Genomic DNA, 18,437 nt, shown 5'->3' with positions numbered 1-18,437 from the left:
AATACAATGCTGAGAATGCTAGAAATGTTGGATGCCTTAGACACATGACCTTCATCATATTGAATGATTTTTACATAGCAAATGATTATCTTGTGACTGTCAGTAAAGAACTTTCATGCATACTTGCTCAGAAAAGATGCCAGACTATATTTTTTAAAAAGATTAGTAACGGAATTATGTGGTTATAAAATAAATTATGCTTTGTTATGAAGAAAGAAAATGTCATGTCAATGTGAGACTCTAGAAGACTGCTGTTGGATCTGTGCTTTGCGGCAGCGGAAAAGTGGTCTCTGCGTTTTGTCCAACCGTTACACGCTATTTTTCTCCCTGAAGTTATCACAGCCTGCCATTACCACAGTGAACCACCAGGTGGCACATGTTTCCTGATAAAACCAAATCTAACTTTTCAGAAAGGCCCGTGGAAAATGAATTGGCGCTAAAAATGGGATCGAGATCATCCATCAGAGAACATCTATACATGTTTTTCTTCTACTTTTTTTGGCAATGTGCCAAGCAGGCAAATGAAACAAGAAGAAAGCTTGGACAATCTTTCACAGCACAGCTGCTACCCAAGTCAAACAGCCCAAGTCACTTTTCATTCTCCAGCAAACAAGTATGGATAGTGTCGTGGTACGTTACAAAAGGTACTGTTATTTTTAAATCTTTAAGTAGTTCCCCACTATACAGCTGAAAGTACTGATATTAGAGAGCCTTAGTAACTTGCCTCGGGGTTATAGGGCTAGTTCTCAAATTCCTATCTTTTTCACCACCTGGTATTCTTATCTAATACTTTATAAAAGCACTGATTCTTAAACTTGGGTGAATATGAAAATCATTTATAGAGTATAAAATGGGTCCCACCTCCCTGAATTTGACTAAATTGGTGTGGAGTGTGACCTAGGCATCAGGATTCTTAGTTTTCCAATGATTCTCATGCAGCCAAGTCCAGAACAGTGCTCTCAATCTTGGCTCTGAAAAACAGTTCTCTCATCACCTGCATTTCCTGGCTTCACTTTTCAGAGATTCTGATTCACTAGATTTGGCCAGGGATCTGGGAACCCAGTGAGTAACAAAAGTCCCAGGTGACTGTAGCTCCTAAGTAACACAGTTTGAGAACCAGTCTCAAATTTTAGCAGGCACTAAAATCACCTGGAAGGCTTTTAAGAACACAGATTGCTTGTTAAAACACAGACTCAGTTTCTGATTTGCCACGTTCTTAGGCAATGCTAATGCTACTGGCAGGGGGACCGCGTCCTTTGAGAACCATTGATTTTTAGAGTGACCTTGTCCTGCCCCCAAATCTGGATGCAGCTGCAAGTTGTAATATAGAAGAAGAGACGATAGCGGTTTCTTTTGGTAAACTGGTTTTTTTAAGAGACAAAATTGACTTTTGAAAGTAGAAGTGGTCCCCATGTAAAAGAAATAGAATTCTTTATGAAGATTAATAATGTACAAGCAAGTGTCTGTATTGTTTCTAAAGCAATGCTTCTCAGCCTTTATTGAGCATGTGATGCATCTGGGTATCTTTTTAAAGTGCAGATTCTGATTCAGCAGGTCTGGGGTGAGACCAGATGCTCAGCCTTGTAACAAGCTCTTAGGTCATGAGGAGGGAGGTTCTGAAGAAGAGGAAACCATTCTGTGCTGAAACAAGTCATATATGTTGAAAGTACTGGAGACAGACTGGTAGTGCTCTGAATCAAAACTGTTTTTGAAAACCCAGAAGAGGCTTTTTGGTTCAGGTGAAAAGTAGGCTTTAAGAAAGTGAAAGCGTTTTGCTTTTTTTGGTCATGATGAAGGAGTCGCAGATAAGCACAGCTATGATGAAAGTTTTCTCCTTTTTAGACTCTAAAGTTTAACCTTCTAAAACTAAGAAGTGGAAACAGTAAGGACTTTATTTTTCTTTTTGCAATAAATTGCCCCTTTTGTTTCAGTTGACATATCTAAAGCATCTAAGTAAAGAGTATCCTTGCCTTTTTTAAATTTTTTTTTTTTTTTCAACGTTTATTTATTTTTGGGACAGAGAGAGACAGCATGAACGGGGGAGGGACAGAGAGAGAGGGAGACACAGAATCGGAAACAGGCTCCAGGCTCTGCGCCATCAGCCCAGAGCCTGACGCGGGGCTCGAACTCACGGACGGTGAGATCGTGACCTGGCTGAAGTCGGACGCTTAACCGACTGCGCCACCCAGGCGCCCCTATCCTTGCCTTTTTGAGATTAGTTGCAAAATAATAATTGAGGTGTTTAGTTAGCAAACAAGTTGAATTTCATTATAAAAGAAAAAAATGCCAGTACCTCTCGTGGGCCCATGGTAGCATCTGTGGTCTTTATACACTCAGTTGCCTCTGCCACAATATGAACAATCTGTGTTCCATAAATACTCCCCCAAAACCAAATATAAATAACGTACTTAATTTCCTTGCTGTTTACCTCTGAAGGAGGTAGATACCTGGTCAAGATTTATTTTGAGGTACTACTAATGTGTTTTTAGAACACTCTCCAGACTAACTTTCAGTTAATTTTTTAAGACTTTCCTTAAATCTTTTAGTGCCCTGGATAAGATTTCCATTTTTCCAAAATTGACTTAACATCCAATAAGTGTTTTAGATCTTTTCCTTAATAACCTAAATTTTGAACTTTAGCGGTTATTCCCATCAGGAATGTAATACCTTCTTGCATTGTGCTTTCTGCACGAGTGGTGGAAACTGTATTCAAGATTACACAGAAAGTTGATTGCATTACAAAATTCCCTCCTCCCTCTTTTTGGATAGAGAAATTACAAATACTTTTACATAGTTACCATCTTAAAGCTGTCCCAAGTATGAAAGCAAATGAGATTGTTAATCTGCTTTTAACTATGTGAATTCAGTAAGAATTGAATAGCTAGCTGGCCCTTAGACTTAAACATGTAAGAAGCTTGATTTTTATATATTATTTTATATTAACCTCAAAAGGATTAGCTCTCTTCTGAAAGAGTTACTTGTATGTCCAGTCTATGAGCTCTCTAAATCTGCTGCTGGCTTCACCGTATTGCTTTTTCCATTTCAGAAACTGTACAGAAGATCATCTCAACACAAAGGTATGGTTTACCTGTGCCACTGGTCGACAACAGCTTTGGATGGTAGCCTCCAGATTATTCTGGGTTTGGGCTCCCCAATGGCTGAGCAGTTCAGTAGTAATTTGTCCCCAAAATTCACCTCCGTCCACTTCTGGGATGCAAATTCTATCCTGGGCATGGTTTCTCGCTCTTCCACTGTAAGAATTACCACTCTTCTCTCAGAGCCAGTGGTGCTGGTAGCGATGCATTCATAAGTGCCCCTGTCTGAAGAGGCTACATTTCTTATATACAGAGTCCCATTTGAAAATAGTAACAACTTGGAACTTATAAACTGCAGTGGTTTCACTTCAGTGCCATCAGAGAGGACCCAGTGAACACTGGGCTGAGGAGTCCCTTTGACAGTACAGGGCAATTTCAAACTTTCACCCCAAGTCCCTACAATGATTTGCCTCTTTTGCTCCAGAATAACAGGTGGGGCTGCAATGACTTGTATTTTGACCAGCAGTGAATCCTGGCCAGCTGAATTGCTGGCCATGCACTTGTAAAAGCCCCGGTCATAAATGCTGAGATTGTGGATGACCAACGTTCCATCAGATGTCACCAGGGCCTGCCTGTTCCCCTTAGATGATTCTGAGACCACTGTTTGGTTTGCAAGAATCCAGGAGATTGTAGGACTTGGTCTACCTTCAGCTCTGCACTTCAGTTCCACGCTGTTTCCGGAATGAACTGTGATCTCTTTGGTACGTCTATCCAGGATCCTGGGGGGATAGGAAACCACGGACAAGGTGACATGAAGGCGATCAGTGCCAAGCGGATTGGATGCTGAGCACAGGTACTGTCCACGGTCCTGAATGTCCACACTCTGTATGGACAGGGTGCCATTAGGTAGCACCTGGAATCTGCTATTCTGTTTCCCTTTAGCCATATCAAATCCTGATAAGAAAAAAGAAATTTATAGTCATAGGTCGTCAAAGTTTAAATAGAAATCAAATTCTTCAAGGGGAAGTCTCAAGAGGAAAGCTTTGGGAGGGGCTGTTAGGCTAATGAGAACAAATATATTTAAAATTAAAATTAGGCCACTTAGTGTTAAGATTGATAAAATTGTTCCTGGAAGTTTATTTCCATAATTTTAAAAGTCACATGGTTCAACACAATGAAAAAGAGAAGGCTCTCTTTCAAATCACATTTCTTTGTATCTGCCTTCAAAACATTTCAAGCTTTTCTTAATTAACATGTTAAAACATATTAACCTTCTAATGAGCAAAAAACTTTATGCAGCAAATGTCAAATGAGGATATTAATCATTTCTGTATGTTGGAGAGATTTGAAACTGGTGTTCTTTGTATGTGTAACCCTGAAACATAACACAGTCTTTTCCTTGTTCCATGACTAAAGAAGACAAAGTGTAAACAAACAGTTCCAAATACCTGATGGCACTCTGGTCCAGTGGATGGTAGGCAGGGGATTTCCAACAGCCTCACAAGGGAGAAAAGCATCTGAGTTAGCTGGAACAGTAAAACTTGCTGCTTTTCCTCCAACTATTCTGGGTCTTTCAAGTGTATTCCTAAACAAAGAATCAAAGGGAAGGAGTTCAGAAGTTGCTGTTTTTTGAACTGGTGTCTTATCAAAGCCATTTTTCTTTGCAGTCTTCTGAATATCCCAATTTGATGCATGAGTGGTATCCTCTGGCAAGCCTGGAGTGGGCATAATATCCACTACTGGCTTTTTGCCTTTTTCAGCAATTTCTGGGTCTGACTTGTGCCAGAAATGGTTTTCTGACCAGGGAAAGGAAGTCAGTTTAGAATTTTGTGATTTAACTGTTACTAGTGCTGGCTTGGAAGTAGAATGAAATAGATTGGAGTAGATAAAGTGGGTGGTTCCAATCGTGACCTTGGCATTTAGGTGAACTTCGGGAGATGCTGCAACCGCTGTTGCTAATTGCTGTGGATTATCAGTATGCCTAGAGTGTTCAAGTGGCTTGACCATTGTATTTGTCATCATCCTAAAAACGGGAGTTGCCATGTTGTCTGTGACTGTACTTTGATTATTCAAGGGATGGGAGGTGGGAATTGGCACTGGAACAGCACTGCTACTCAGGAATTGTGGCACGGTTGAGTGTCTAAGGATTGTGTTCCTAGTTGCGTTCTGGTATGGTTTGCTGGGCAAAGTGATTTCAGAAACAATTCTGCTCTTCAAAGTCTGAGTACTCTCTTGGGACAGTTCTTCAATTATATCTGTCAGAGTAAGTGTTCTTGGATAAAGACCAATTGTGCTTGAAATTTCTTTTGTGTTTTCCAATGGAGAATGAGTGAAAGCAAAGACACTGGGCTTGGTTGAAGTTTCAGCTGCAGTTAGATCAGGAGGTATCATAGTAGTAGATGCAGTGAGACCAGAGCTCTGACTGAGAGCATACTGTGTTTCCTTCCTGTTGTTCTGAGGCTCCTTTTCTCTTTGTACTTTTTGTGTCCTGGGTCTGGCTATTTGGGTTTTACTGATAATGACTGATGCAGGGTCAGTAGGAGAAATTGTTAGCCTGGCTGTCTGCATTGATATGAAATTGGTACTTGATTCTTTGCTTGAGACATTAGGAGGTGTAGGATAAACTGATGGAAAGGGAAGCTTCTTCATTGTTGGAAGACTTAAAGGACTGTGTGTTTCGGTGGTATTTTGGTGAGTTGTAGCTGATGTTATAGATGGAATTTGCATCACATTTGCTGAGAGTTCTGTGAAACGGAAAGGAAAAACTTTATCTGTGGGTAAAGCAGGAGATGTTTTAGGAAACACTGTGGCTGTGCTTTTTGGTGAACTAAATTGATGCTGATTCTTTAACCTCTCTTTTTGGACATGGTTATTTACAAAGATCTGATGCCAGGGAATTTTCCTTCTTAAAAATCTTGTAATGGCTGTAGTAGTAGACATAGATGACTTGGTGGTGGGATCTGGAAGTGGTGAAATAATCATTGAATCTCTTTTAACTTCAATGTTATTAGACACACTTGGGTAACCATTATTTGTTATATGAGTTTTTTCCAAAGATAAGGATTTCGGGGCAGGAGTCATAACTGGCCCAGTTGGAGTCACTCGGATACTTTCAGCCCTGAAATATTTTATTGTGGGTGTTGTTCTCTCAATATCTACATTTGGCTTGTTCTCAAAAGATGGATTGTGGATTAGAGTTGTAGACTCTTCTGCTGTGACTTGGGCAGTTTCAGCTTTGGTGAGCAGGAGTGGGGAAGAACTTGCAAAGGACAGTGCTGCTGCAGTAGTGGTGAGCCTTTCTCTGGGAGAACAGGATGGGCACAGCACATCAAGCTCTGTGGCTGAAAATGCAGTGGTGCTTTCTTCAGCAGCACCTCTGAGTGTAGGTCTCACAAAGCCATATCTATGCTTTCGAAGAATTGGAGTTCTATACGGGCTGATAATTCGACCCCTACCCCAAATTTTCCTCCGTCTTCCAAAGCGCCTGGATGTTGGTGGGATGTTAGTTGTAATATTTCTTGGAATCTGTAACTGAGAATGAGTAGCAGTGTATGTGCCCGAAGGTAGCTTTGAGGTGCTAAGCTTTTGAGTAATATGTGGATAGAAGTGATTGTTCCTAGGTTCACTGACTCCTGTTACAGATGTCTGATGACTATTCGTGGCATTTACAGACCCTAAGAATATATCAGCTTTGCTGTTAGTACCACTCAGCATTTTGATATTGACATCTTTGGTCCCAGCCCCTGCTGCTTTTGGGAGCACACTTTGTAAATACTCTTTTTTCTTCCCAATGTTGTCAGCTTCCTGAAATTGTGTTGCTTCAGGTGGTAGAGGAAAGATCGTGGATAAATTTTTGTTGGTTGTGCTTTGTATTTTGCTTGATATGGTTGGGTTTATATTCTTTGACATGGCTGTAGTTTTAGTAGTAGGAAGTAGTTTGAAATCTATTGGTTTGTCAGGTGGTAGTATCTGTGGGCCCACAATTGGAGAGACTTCAGTGCTGGCAGTTAGACTTGTCACAATACTATCATGTATTTTTCTGGAATCGGCAGTCAATGTCCTTGCCAGAACACTAGGAGCCTTAGTTGCCAGGACCATAGATTCCTCATCTGGAGGGAGCATGCCTGAAGAGTCTACTTCTTCACCAGGTATTTTCAGGAATTGGGTGACCACTGGAGGTGGCCTTGCCGTTGTATTTTCTTGCTTCTCTTGCATAGTATTCTTTTTAGCTTTCTCCAAAAGTGCTGCCCAGTGTTGTGAGTCAATTCTCCGAGAAGAGGGAGAGAAGGGCCTCCTATAGTCTCTAAAATGTCGATTTAGTGACTCTCCTCGCCGACGGTGTATTAACCCACGATAGTTGTGATTTTTACCTGTGCTGAAGACTTCTTTTCCAGCCTCAGCTCCCATTGGGGCAGATGTAGGGAGTTGCGCAGCTGGTGGGTCCTTAAGATGAGCAATGGGATTCGGCTCATCAAATCCAGATCCATCTGTTTCTACATTATGCTCCACTGGCCTTTGCCCTTTTGTTTTGACTGAAACTTGGTTAATCAAAAAGTCGACCCCTGATGGGTTGGCTGCTACACAACAATAATGACCCTGGTTTTTTTGGGTGACCTGTAATATTCTTAGTGTGCCATTGTTAAGAATTTGCTTGTCTCCTGAGGACTGATAGAGCATAGTGTTTCCTGGAAGAACCCAGCTAACAGAGGCATCTGGAATACCAGAAGAATGGCATGGAAGGTCAAGTGTTTCACCAATGAAAACTGTATAATGAACCCCATTTTCATGATAGGTCTCTATGTAGGGCTCCACCACCGTAATTCTATATGTGAGAATATCTGCATCATCATAATTGGTGCTTATGCAGTGGTATATGCCTGTATCAAAACTATCGGCCATCTGGAGTTCTAGTTTTCCACTTTTGTCTATTAGGATTCGTCCATCCTCACTAACATAAGGGGCTCTCACTTTACTCCCATCAGCCAAAAGCCACTCCAAATGTGGGGTGGGGTCCCCTTGGCCTTGGCAGTCTAGGCCAATGGTCCCACCAACCAAAATGGTGTGTTCCAGCTTAGTATTGTTATCTCTGGAAATCATGGTCCATTTGTGTTTCACTGGCCTTATTTCTGCCTTTGGTAAAGTGACTTGAACATCACTGGAGTACTGGATGTGCAAGGTACTGAGTGTGGTGGCAGTTCTATTTAGCTGCAAGGAAATTTGGTCTTGCATTAACCAAGAGGGATCTGCTTTGAGACCAGCCTCTATGTCAGTAAAGATGTCTTCAGGTTTAGGAGCCACCTGTTTATATTTGTAGCAGCATTGTGGTGTTTCAGTGAGCCAGTGGCTCCTTTTTAGAATCAGAGGAGAATCACTGTACAAAGCCAGAACTTGCCATACTGGCTGAATGTGATTGTAATCTATGTGACACACCAGAAATGTTGAAAACGATGTATTTAGCATGATATAGTCATTTTCTTCAGCGAATACAACAGATGATGTCTTTGAGGGCTTTTGGATACTGCAGACCATGTTAGCTTCATTTCCAAACTGGTCTGTCATATTCAAAGTGAGGGAGCCAAAGGGTGCCATGAAATCTTGGGGAGAGATGGACACGGGATTGCTGTCTTCCAGAATACTCAGGTTCTTTAATTTCAGGGATGGGTCGATGGTTGGCTTGGCACACAGGAAAGCTGCAGCTGGGACCATAGCTAAGGGCTTGCCCCTAGAGGTCCTGGGGTTCATGCAAAGTGGACACTGCTGAGGACTGGAGGGACTTCTGTCTTTTTTGCATTTTATTATATCTAGGAGAAATGACAATTGAGTTATTGCCAGCTGTGGCCTATTTATGAATTAACATTTGAACATTTAAAAAAAAGCTTTTGCTAAAATTTGAAAGAACAATTTGGAAGTTTTAGTGTTTAATAGAAAGCTTCCTACTTTTTTGTCTTTGGGTTGATTTCTAAAAAAAGACATTGTCTATATACCTTTGCATAATATTATATCCATAGTCATAAGGATTTTTGTCTGTCTTGCTGATTGCTTTATTTACCATGCTTAGAGAGTTCCTGATATATATTTGGTACTCAGACAATACTACCTAAAAGAATAATTTCCTTATCTAGGGAAGCAAAATAATATGCTTATGTTTCTCACTTTTTACTAACAGGAGTTCAGTTCTATTTGCTCATCATAATGTTTTAAGAGTCAAGAACGTCACTGTCCTTTAAAAGATAACCTGTTTATCTAATGTTTTACTAAACATTTAAAGAGGAGTTAATACCTGTTCCTCTCAAACTATTCCAAAATATAGATGAGGAAGGAAAGCTTGCAAACACATTCTAGGAGGCAAGCATTACCCTGATCCCAAAACCAGACAGCACAAAACAAGAAAGTTACAGGCCAACATCCTTGATGAATATACATGTAAAAATCTTCAACAAAATATTAGCAAACTGCATATAGCACTACATTAAAACAAATCAAAACACAATGAGATACCAGCTCACACCTGTCAGAATGGCTAAAATTAAATCAGGAAACACCAGATGTTAGCAAGGATGTGGAGAAAGAGGAATCCTCTTTGCACTGCTGGTGGAAATGCACACTGGTACAGCTACTCTGGAAAAAAGTGTGGAGTTTCCTCAAAAAATTAAAAATAGAACTACCCTATGACCCAGCAATTACAGTACTAGGTACTTATACAAAGGATACAAAAATGCTGATTCGAGGGGGAACATGCACCCCAATGTTTATAGTAGCACTATCAACAGTAGCCAAATTATGGAAAGAGCCCAAATGTCCATTGACTGATGAAGGATAAAGAAGACGTGGTGTGTGTGTGTGTGTGTGTGTGTGTGTGTGTGTGTGTGATGGAATTGGCCATCAAAAAGATTACTTGGCCATCAAAAAGAATGAAATCTTGCCATTTGCAACAATGTGGATGGAACTAGAATGTATTATGCTAAGTGAAATAAGTTGGTCAGAGAAAGACAAATACCATATGATTTCACTCATGTGGAATTTAATAAACACAACAGATGAACATAGAAGAAGGGAAGGAAAAATAAGATAAAAACAGAGAGGGAGGCAAACCATAAGAGACTCTTAAATACACGGAAAAAACTGAGGGTTGCTGGAGGGGATTTGAATGGAGGGATGTGCTCAATGGCTGATGGGCATTAAAAAGGGCACTTGTTGGGATGAGCACTGGGTGTTATATCTAAGTGCTGAATGACTAAATTCTACTCCCGAAACCATTATTACACTATATGTTAACTAACTTGGATTTATATAAAATTAAAAAAAAACAACAACAAAAACAAACCAAAACCACAAATACATTAAAAGAACCATTCGCCGTGATCAAATGGGATTTATTCTGGGGACACAAGGATGATTCAATAGTCACAAATCAACCAATGTGATAAACTACATCAGCAAAACAAAGATTAAAATCATATCATCTCAATAAATAAATAGAAAACATTTGACAGAATTATCTGTTCATGATAAAAACTATCAACAAAGTGGGTGTAAAGGAAACCTACCTCAACAGAATAAACGCCAAATATGACAAATCCACAGCTAACATCATCCTTAATGACAGCTTTTCCTCTAAGATCAGGGACAAGACAAGGATGTCTACTCTCACTGCTTTTATTCAACACAGTCCTCTTTGGAACTCCTACTTGCAGCAGTCAGACAAGATAAAGAAATAAAAGGCATCCAGATTGATGGGGAAGAACCAAAAGTGTCACTGTTTGCAGATGACACTCTATGTCAGATATCTTCGTACACCAAAAAACTATGAAAACTGATCAATGAATTTAGTGCAGTCACAGGATACAAATCTAACATACAGAAATCAATTCCATTTCTATATACTAATAACGAAGTAGCAGAAATACAAATTAAGAAAACAATCTCACTTGCAATTGCCCCCTAGATAATAAAATACCTAGGAATAAACTTAACCAAGCAGGTGAAAGACCTGTACTCTGAAAACTATAAAACATTGATGAAAGAAACTGAAGGCAACATAAAAAAATATAAAGATATTTCATGCTCATGGATTGGAACAATTAATATTAAAATGTCTGTACTAACCAAAGCCATCTACAGATTCAATATAATCCCTAACAAAATACCCATATTTTTCACAAAATTAGAACTTCTACTACTACAATTGTAGGGCACCACAAAGACCCCAAACAGCCAAAGCAATCTTGAGAAAGATGAACAAATGACACCTGCCAACAAGTGTTGGTGAATATGTGGAGAAAAGGAACACTCATGTGCTGTTGGTGGGAATGCAAACTGGTGCGGCCACTGTGGAAAACAGTAGGGATGTTCCTCAAAAAATTAAAAATAGAATTGCCATGTGACCCAACAATTCCACTACTGGGTGTTTACCCAAAGAATAAAAAAATACTAATTCAAAAAACTCCATACGCACCTATGCTTATTGCAGCATTATTTACAATAGCCAAGATTTGGAAGTAACCTAAGTGTCTATCAATACAGGAATGGGTAAGGAAGATGTGGGATGTGTATATAATGGAATATTAGCCACCAAAAAAGGATGAGATTGTGCCGTTTGTGACATGGACTCCAAACCCTTCAGTTTGTACTCCAGCATGACAGGTGATGCTACATACATTTGGCTCAGCGACTTCAGTGAATTCTACAATCTAAACCGATGCAGAGGAAGTAGCTGGCAAGCCTGACAACCTTTGAGCACTCATAAGAGGCTCTTCTCAGTCACCTACTTACCAACCAGCTATGACCCTTAATCTACTTACCAGTACCCTGGGCTCAAACCCCACTGTAGCAAAAAACACAGCAGACTTCTGGTTTAATTAAACCTGATCACAGAATTATGCTCACATCTTGGATGCTTATTATTGCTAGCACCTGGGCCAGAGTTAGCAGGCCCTGGGCATCAGGTATTTTACTTCAGATGTAGATCTTATCCTGTCACTTGGTTCCCTCAATCGCAGTAAGTTTCAGTGACACAGAAATGCTTTTCATTCCTCAACCCTGACATGCCTTACTAGGCTCTGGCAAATGCTGGTCCTTCCACTTCCCATCACTTTCTGTCTGACATTCCCTCTTGCATCAATGTCTAACTACTTATGTCCTTCACGACCCAGCCACAGAACCACTTTTGGGTGGGCTTCCTGCTTTATGCTGTTCTTGTACCTTCCACTTATATCCTACTCCTCATCTGCCCACTATTGGAATGAACTTGTCTAGTTTTCTGCCTTCCCACAAGACTGTAAGCTCCATACTTGTTTATCTGTATGCCCCCAGCCTTAACCAGTGGATGCTCAGAAAAGATTAGAGGGAAGGATGAAGGCAGGCAGGCTGGCCTAATTCTAAGGTCATATTTCTTCCACATTTTAACTTGTAAATTGAAATGTGTCTTAAAATTAAAGGTGTTTTACATTAGTAACTGACCTGCTGGCAGTCTTGATATGGGAACCACTACCACCCACTGACCAGTGTCTTAGCTACTTATATTGTTTTCTCTTTAACTGAGTTACAAGCACTGTTGGTACTACATATAGTGTCACTTAAAATGTTTGTATTAAGATTATACTATGCTTTTGGGTCACCTGGGTGGCTCAGTTGGCTGAGCATCCAACTCTTGATTTCAGCTGAGGTCATGATCCCAGGGTTGTGGGATTTTAAGATTTTCTGTCTCCTTCCCTCCCCCCCCCCCCCCCCGCGCTCATGCTTGCTCACATTCTCTCTAAAATAAAAATAATAAAAAAGAAAACCCCAACTTAAAAAATACTACACTATGCTTTAGCACTAAAACAAGATGTTATTAGGCCTGAAAACAGAGAAGCTGGACAAAAATTTGATCTTTGTAAAACAAATGTTTATCAAAGAAATAGCCACAAACCCTTATTTTATAAAGAAGCAACATGAAGAGCTTTGTGGAACCTAAGAAGGGAAGATACCCACAAATAGATAAAGCTGCGTTACACTGGACTACTGAGATATGTGTAAAAGGAGGATCTATCACATGCTAAGTAAAGCAACTGAAGACATGAGAACCTATGTCCAAGAATCTCTCAGAATAGATCAAAAAATGTCAAAGCAAAAGCTGATGTGACTAATTCATAAATCTTATAGAGTTATCATTAAGGCATCTCAGTTAAAAGGAGAACACTTTATTTAGACATGACTAAAAGATGTTAGCGCTAATGGGTTTGGCTAATCATATATGTCTGTGTGTGTGTGTGTACAATTTGGGGATATATTAAGATCATAGGTAGGTGGTGGACTCGTTTGTATTCACCTTTAAAATAGTTAATTAATCGAAGCTTAGTTTAACAAAAATTGAGTACCTACTATGTTGTAGGCACATTCTAGGGGCGAGGGATAAATAAATCAGACATAGGAAAGGTAAAAGACATTTAATACTAGTCAATATAATGTTTTCCATTCAGGAATAGAATTGTGGACCAAGTGGTGAAATGATCACAGTTGGCCCTTGAAACGCCTGGGTCCACTTATATGTGAATTTTTTCAATACATAAACTGGAAAAATTTTTGGAGATTTGTGACCATTTGAGAAACCTTACAGATAAACCACATAGCCTAGAAATGTTGAAAACATTTTTTTTTTAGGTATGTCATGAGTGCACAAAATATGCACAAATCTATTATAAAAAGTTAAAATGTATCAGAACTTATGAACACACTTAAAGACCATATATGGCACCGTTCACAGTTGAGAGAAATGTAAACAAACATAAAGGTACGGTATTAAATCATAACTGCATAAAATTAACTGTAGCCACTTTCTATTGCTATTGAGGTAAGCTCAAGTGTTACAAGAATCTTGTGATACTATTCATCTCTGGTGCATTTCATCTCTCCAGTAAATTGCATACTGCAGTAAAAACGGATTTCTCATGGGTCTCATCTATTTTTCATCATGTCCATTGCAATACCATAATCCTTGAATAATACCAATGGACCCATACAAGGTGCCACTTGGGATGCTGGAAGTGCTCCCCAGAAGCAGAGAAAAGTTATGACTTTACAAGAACAAGTTAACTGCTTTGATATGAGGTTTGCGGCTGTGATTACCTGCCACTTTAACAGAAATCCAGCATAAGGAGCTTTGTAAAAAAAAAAAAAAAAAAAGAAGAAACGAAAAGGAAATCCCTGAAGCTGTCACTGCAGCTACACCAGCAGGCATGAAAACCTTGCACTTTTTGCACCATGCCTTTTTATCTTGTGTGGAAAATGCAGCTTTTATGTGGGTGTAGGACCGCTATAAGAAAGGCGTATGTGTAGACTCATTTATGATGCATGAGAAAGCAAAGCCATTATATGAAACTTGAAGGAGAAGGATCTAAATCTCAAGAACCTAATGCCAGCAAAGGATGGTTTGATAATTTCAGAAAGAGATTTGGGTTAAAATAGATCAAGAAAGCAAGAGAAGCAGTTTCTATCATCCAAGAGGGAGCAGATGAGTTTCTGCACAACATCACAAAAATTACTGAGGAGAAAGGATATCTGCCTGAGGAGGTTTTTAATGTAGATAAAAGTGCCCTATTCTGCAGGAAAAAAAATGCCACAAAGGACATTTATTAGTAAGGAAGAGGACTTAAGGCAGGAAGGGATAGGCTAACTTTACTGTTTTATGAAAATGTGATTGGGTTCTTGATCAGGACTGCCCTTATTTGGAAAGCTACTAATCCCCCAGCCTTGAAGGGAAATGATAAACACCACCTGCCAATCTTTTGATTGTACAAGGCCTGGATGATGAGAATATTTTTTTCCAAATTGTTTACATTGATTTTGTGTTCCTGAAGTCAGGAAGTACCTTGCCAGTATGGAACTGCTTTGTAAAGTTATTCTGATGTTGGACAATGCCCCTACCTACCCACAACCCTATGAGTTCAACACCGAAGGCATAAAAGTAGGTTCCTTGCCCCAGATACATTTCTAATTTAGGGAGTCATAAGAATCACTAAGGCTCATTATATGCAACATTCTATGGAAAGGATTATTCTATGGAAGAGAATCCTGAGAGGATATCATAAATATCTAGAAGGATTACACCAGTGAAGATGCTATTGTTGTTACAGGAAAAGCCATGGAAGCCATTAAGTCTGAAACAGTAACTTCCTTTTGGAGAAAACCATGTCCAGATGATACGTATGATTTCAAAGGATTTACCACAGAAGCAATCAAGGAAATCATTAAAGAGACTGTAGATACAGCAAAAAAGGCAGGGGTTGGGGGAGCAGATTGAGGAGGTGGTGGTGAAGCGTTTCAAGATACAGATCTTAGACAAATCCAAGAGCTAAAAGGTACCACACCAGAGGAATTAACAATATAGGACTTGCTAGAGATTCATGCTTCCAAATCAGCATGTAATGATGAGGAAGGAGACACAGAAAAAGCCATGCCAGAAAACAAACTGACATTAGACAATGTGGCAGAATGGTTCCTGTTATTCAAGATTGGTTTTGACTTCCTTTATGACATGGACCTTTCTGTGATGGGGACACTGAAACTAAAGTAAATGATGGAAGAAAGATTGGTAGAAACATAAAAATAAAACAAGTCAGACAAATTACAATGTATTACTGTAAAGCTACACTGAGTGTACATGCCCTCCTGCCTCCTCTTTCACCTCCTCCAACTTCTTTCACAGCAAGGCCAATGTCTTCTCCTCGTCCTTTATTCAGGGTGAAGATGATGAAGACCTAATGATGATCCACTTCCACATAATAAGCAGTAATTATCATGCTGTAAAGTTAATGAACTTAATGTATTGTGCATGTGTGTGTGTGAAAAGCCAATAACTACACAGTGAGAACTGTAGGAGATGTTTTTCTGTCATTACTGCCTCAGTATTCATTATGTAGAACATCATGTGAAAGACATGCACGGAAGTAGACCGCATCTTCTAATATAGGCATACAGTCCTTGCCATACAGCATGCGTCTCTCTCGTAATTGGAGAAACTACATTATAAATCTGTTATTGTAGGTAAGTGGTAATTTTTTTAAGATACAATGTTTCCAATATTGTATTATGAGGACTAATACTGTATGCCATAAAAATTTTATAATGATTCATTCATTGTGTATAGGGTAGGCTACCGTAAAGTAATTGCATCAATTTTAGTAGGCTACCATAACACAATCATATTGCTGTTTCATTATCAGTGCATTAATATAAAATAAAAATGAATTTCTTTTTGACATCTTTTCATTTTTGATGTCTGTATATAACATCTACAGTGTTTTGTATCCTGTAAGATGACATAGGTACTGACATAATTTATCTTGCAAACACATGAAGTAAATTTACAATACTGTAAATATATTTTCCTTATGATTGGTTCAGCAACCTTTTCTTTTCTCTAGCTTTATTATAGGATACAGTATAAAATGTACAAAATGAGATAATTCACCATTTGTGTTATTAGTAAGGCTTTCGGTCAACAGAAGGCTATTAGTGAAGTTTTTGGAAATTCAAAAGTTATACATGGATTTTCAGCTGTATTGGGGGTCCATACCCCTAACCCCCACATTTTCAATGGTCAACTACATTTGAATACAGATGGGATGAGTGGAGTAGCACCACGCTTCCCAGAAGGATGGAGTACTAAGCAGAGTTTGAAGGTTAGCTAGGAGCCCATCAGGCAGAAAAGGAAGGGAAGTGCTCCAGGCAGGAATGCAGCAGGGAAGAGGTACTAACACAGTGTAGATTATGTCTGGGATGGGAGAGGGGCTGAGGGTTGGAAAGGAAGGAAATGATGTTGAGGCTTAGGCTAGGAGTTACTGGATAAGGAGCTGAGGTTTGTTCTAGAGGCCAAGATCAGCACACTTTTTTATGTCAAGGGCCAGAAAGGAAAGATTTTGGGTTTGTGGACTATAGGTTTTTGACACTCTATTACATAGAGTGTAGTAATGGTTTCAGAACAGACATGTGGAATGAAACAGGACCACTTTCTTACACCATACACAATAACAAAATGATTGAAAGACAAAATAGATGTAATACAGGAAACCATCAAAATCCTAGAGGAGAATACAGGCAGCACCTCTTTGACCTCGGCCATAACAACTTTTGGCCAGACATGTCTCCAGAGGCAAGGGAGACAAAAGCAAAAATGAACTACTGGGACCTCATCAAAATAAAAAGCTTCTGCACAGCGAAGGAAACAACAAAATGAAAAGACAACGTACAGAATGGGAGAAGATATTTGCAAAGGACATCTCTGATAAAGGGTTAGTATCCAAAATTTATTAAGAACTTAGCAACCTCAACACCCAAACTGGTGCAGCCACTCTGGAAAACAGTGTGGAGGTTCCTCAAAAAATTAAAAATAGAACTAACTACCCTATGACCCAGCAATTGCATGACTAGGTGTTTATCCAAAGGATACAAAAATGATTTGAGGGGGCACATGCACCCAAATATTTATAGCAGTGCTATCAACAATAGCCAAATTATGAAGAGAGACCAAATGTCCATTGACTGATGAATGGATAAAGATGATGTGGTACGTATGTATGTATATGTATGTATATATACATGATGGTTTATTACTTGGCCATCAAAAAGAATGAAATCTTGCCATTTGCAACAATGTGGATGGAACTAGAATGTATTATGCTTGGTGAAATAAGTCAGAGAAAGACCAATATCCTATGATTTCACTCATATGTGGAATTTAAGAAACAAAACAGATGAACACAGAGGAAAGGAAGAAAAAAAGATAAAAACAGGGAGGCAGACCATGAGACTCTTAGAGAACAAACTGAGGGTTGCTGGAGGGGAGTTGAATGGGAGGATGGGGTAAATGGGTGATGGGCTTTAAGAAGGGCACTTGGGATGAGTCCTGGGTGTTATATGTAAGTGATAAGCCCAAGTACATTTTAGAGAAAAGGTTTTGGCTTTTGAGTTTCTGCTTTTCTACTTTCTAGCTGTGTGACCTGGGTGGGTGGCAATAAAAATGATAAGCTTCATATTTATTGAGTGCTTGCTTTATGCCATACATTGTGCTAATAAGCACTTTGTGTTTTAATTATTCTTTCCAGTTATTCTTATCCCTATATTAGTTACAGGTGAGAAAGTTGAGACATAAATGGTCTAAATGACTAGCCCAAAACAGCCAAATTTTCCAAGTCTCAGTTTCTTCATCTGTAAATTGAGGATTATTGGAAGGATTAAAATACAAGGCATCTAGCACAATGTCAACCACAAATTCATAATGTTAACTTCCTGTTAGTTGTTATTCCTTCTTTCCCTTTGATGTATCTTTTATGCCGCGGTCCAATTTCCTTCTTTTGTAATCAAGGCAGAAGTAATTTTTTACTGACCCTGAGATCCTACAGAACTAAATTTTCAATGTAAGTA

At 39.3% G+C, this 18,437-nt stretch overlaps 1 protein-coding gene and 1 long non-coding RNA gene across 4 annotated transcripts in view; one reads left to right on the top strand and one right to left on the bottom strand.

Moving 5' to 3' along the window:
• Positions 1-18,437, bottom strand: part of IGSF10 (immunoglobulin superfamily member 10) — a 79,448-nt gene that overhangs the window by 2,289 nt on the left and 58,722 nt on the right. For all 3 annotated transcript variants that reach the window (XM_042903220.1, XM_042903222.1, XM_042903221.1), the window contains 2 exons: positions 4,484-8,836; positions 3,089-3,989 (listed from right to left, as the gene is read on the bottom strand). In XM_042903220.1, coding sequence (XP_042759154.1) covers positions 3,089-3,989; positions 4,484-8,836 — 5,254 coding nt within the window. The remainder of the gene's footprint in view (positions 1-3,088; positions 3,990-4,483; positions 8,837-18,437) is intronic.
• Positions 491-18,434, top strand: LOC122198564. The gene is made up of 5 exons (XR_006193047.1): positions 491-644; positions 3,047-3,077; positions 3,811-3,888; positions 15,755-15,803; positions 18,379-18,434. It is a non-coding gene; the product is annotated as an uncharacterized LOC122198564 (long non-coding RNA).

The sequence above is a fragment of the Panthera leo genome, chromosome C2 (genome assembly GCF_018350215.1).
Source record: "Panthera leo isolate Ple1 chromosome C2, P.leo_Ple1_pat1.1, whole genome shotgun sequence".
NCBI classification, from domain to species: domain Eukaryota; kingdom Metazoa; phylum Chordata; class Mammalia; order Carnivora; family Felidae; genus Panthera; species Panthera leo.
This window is presented reverse-complemented; position numbering and strand designations above follow the sequence as displayed.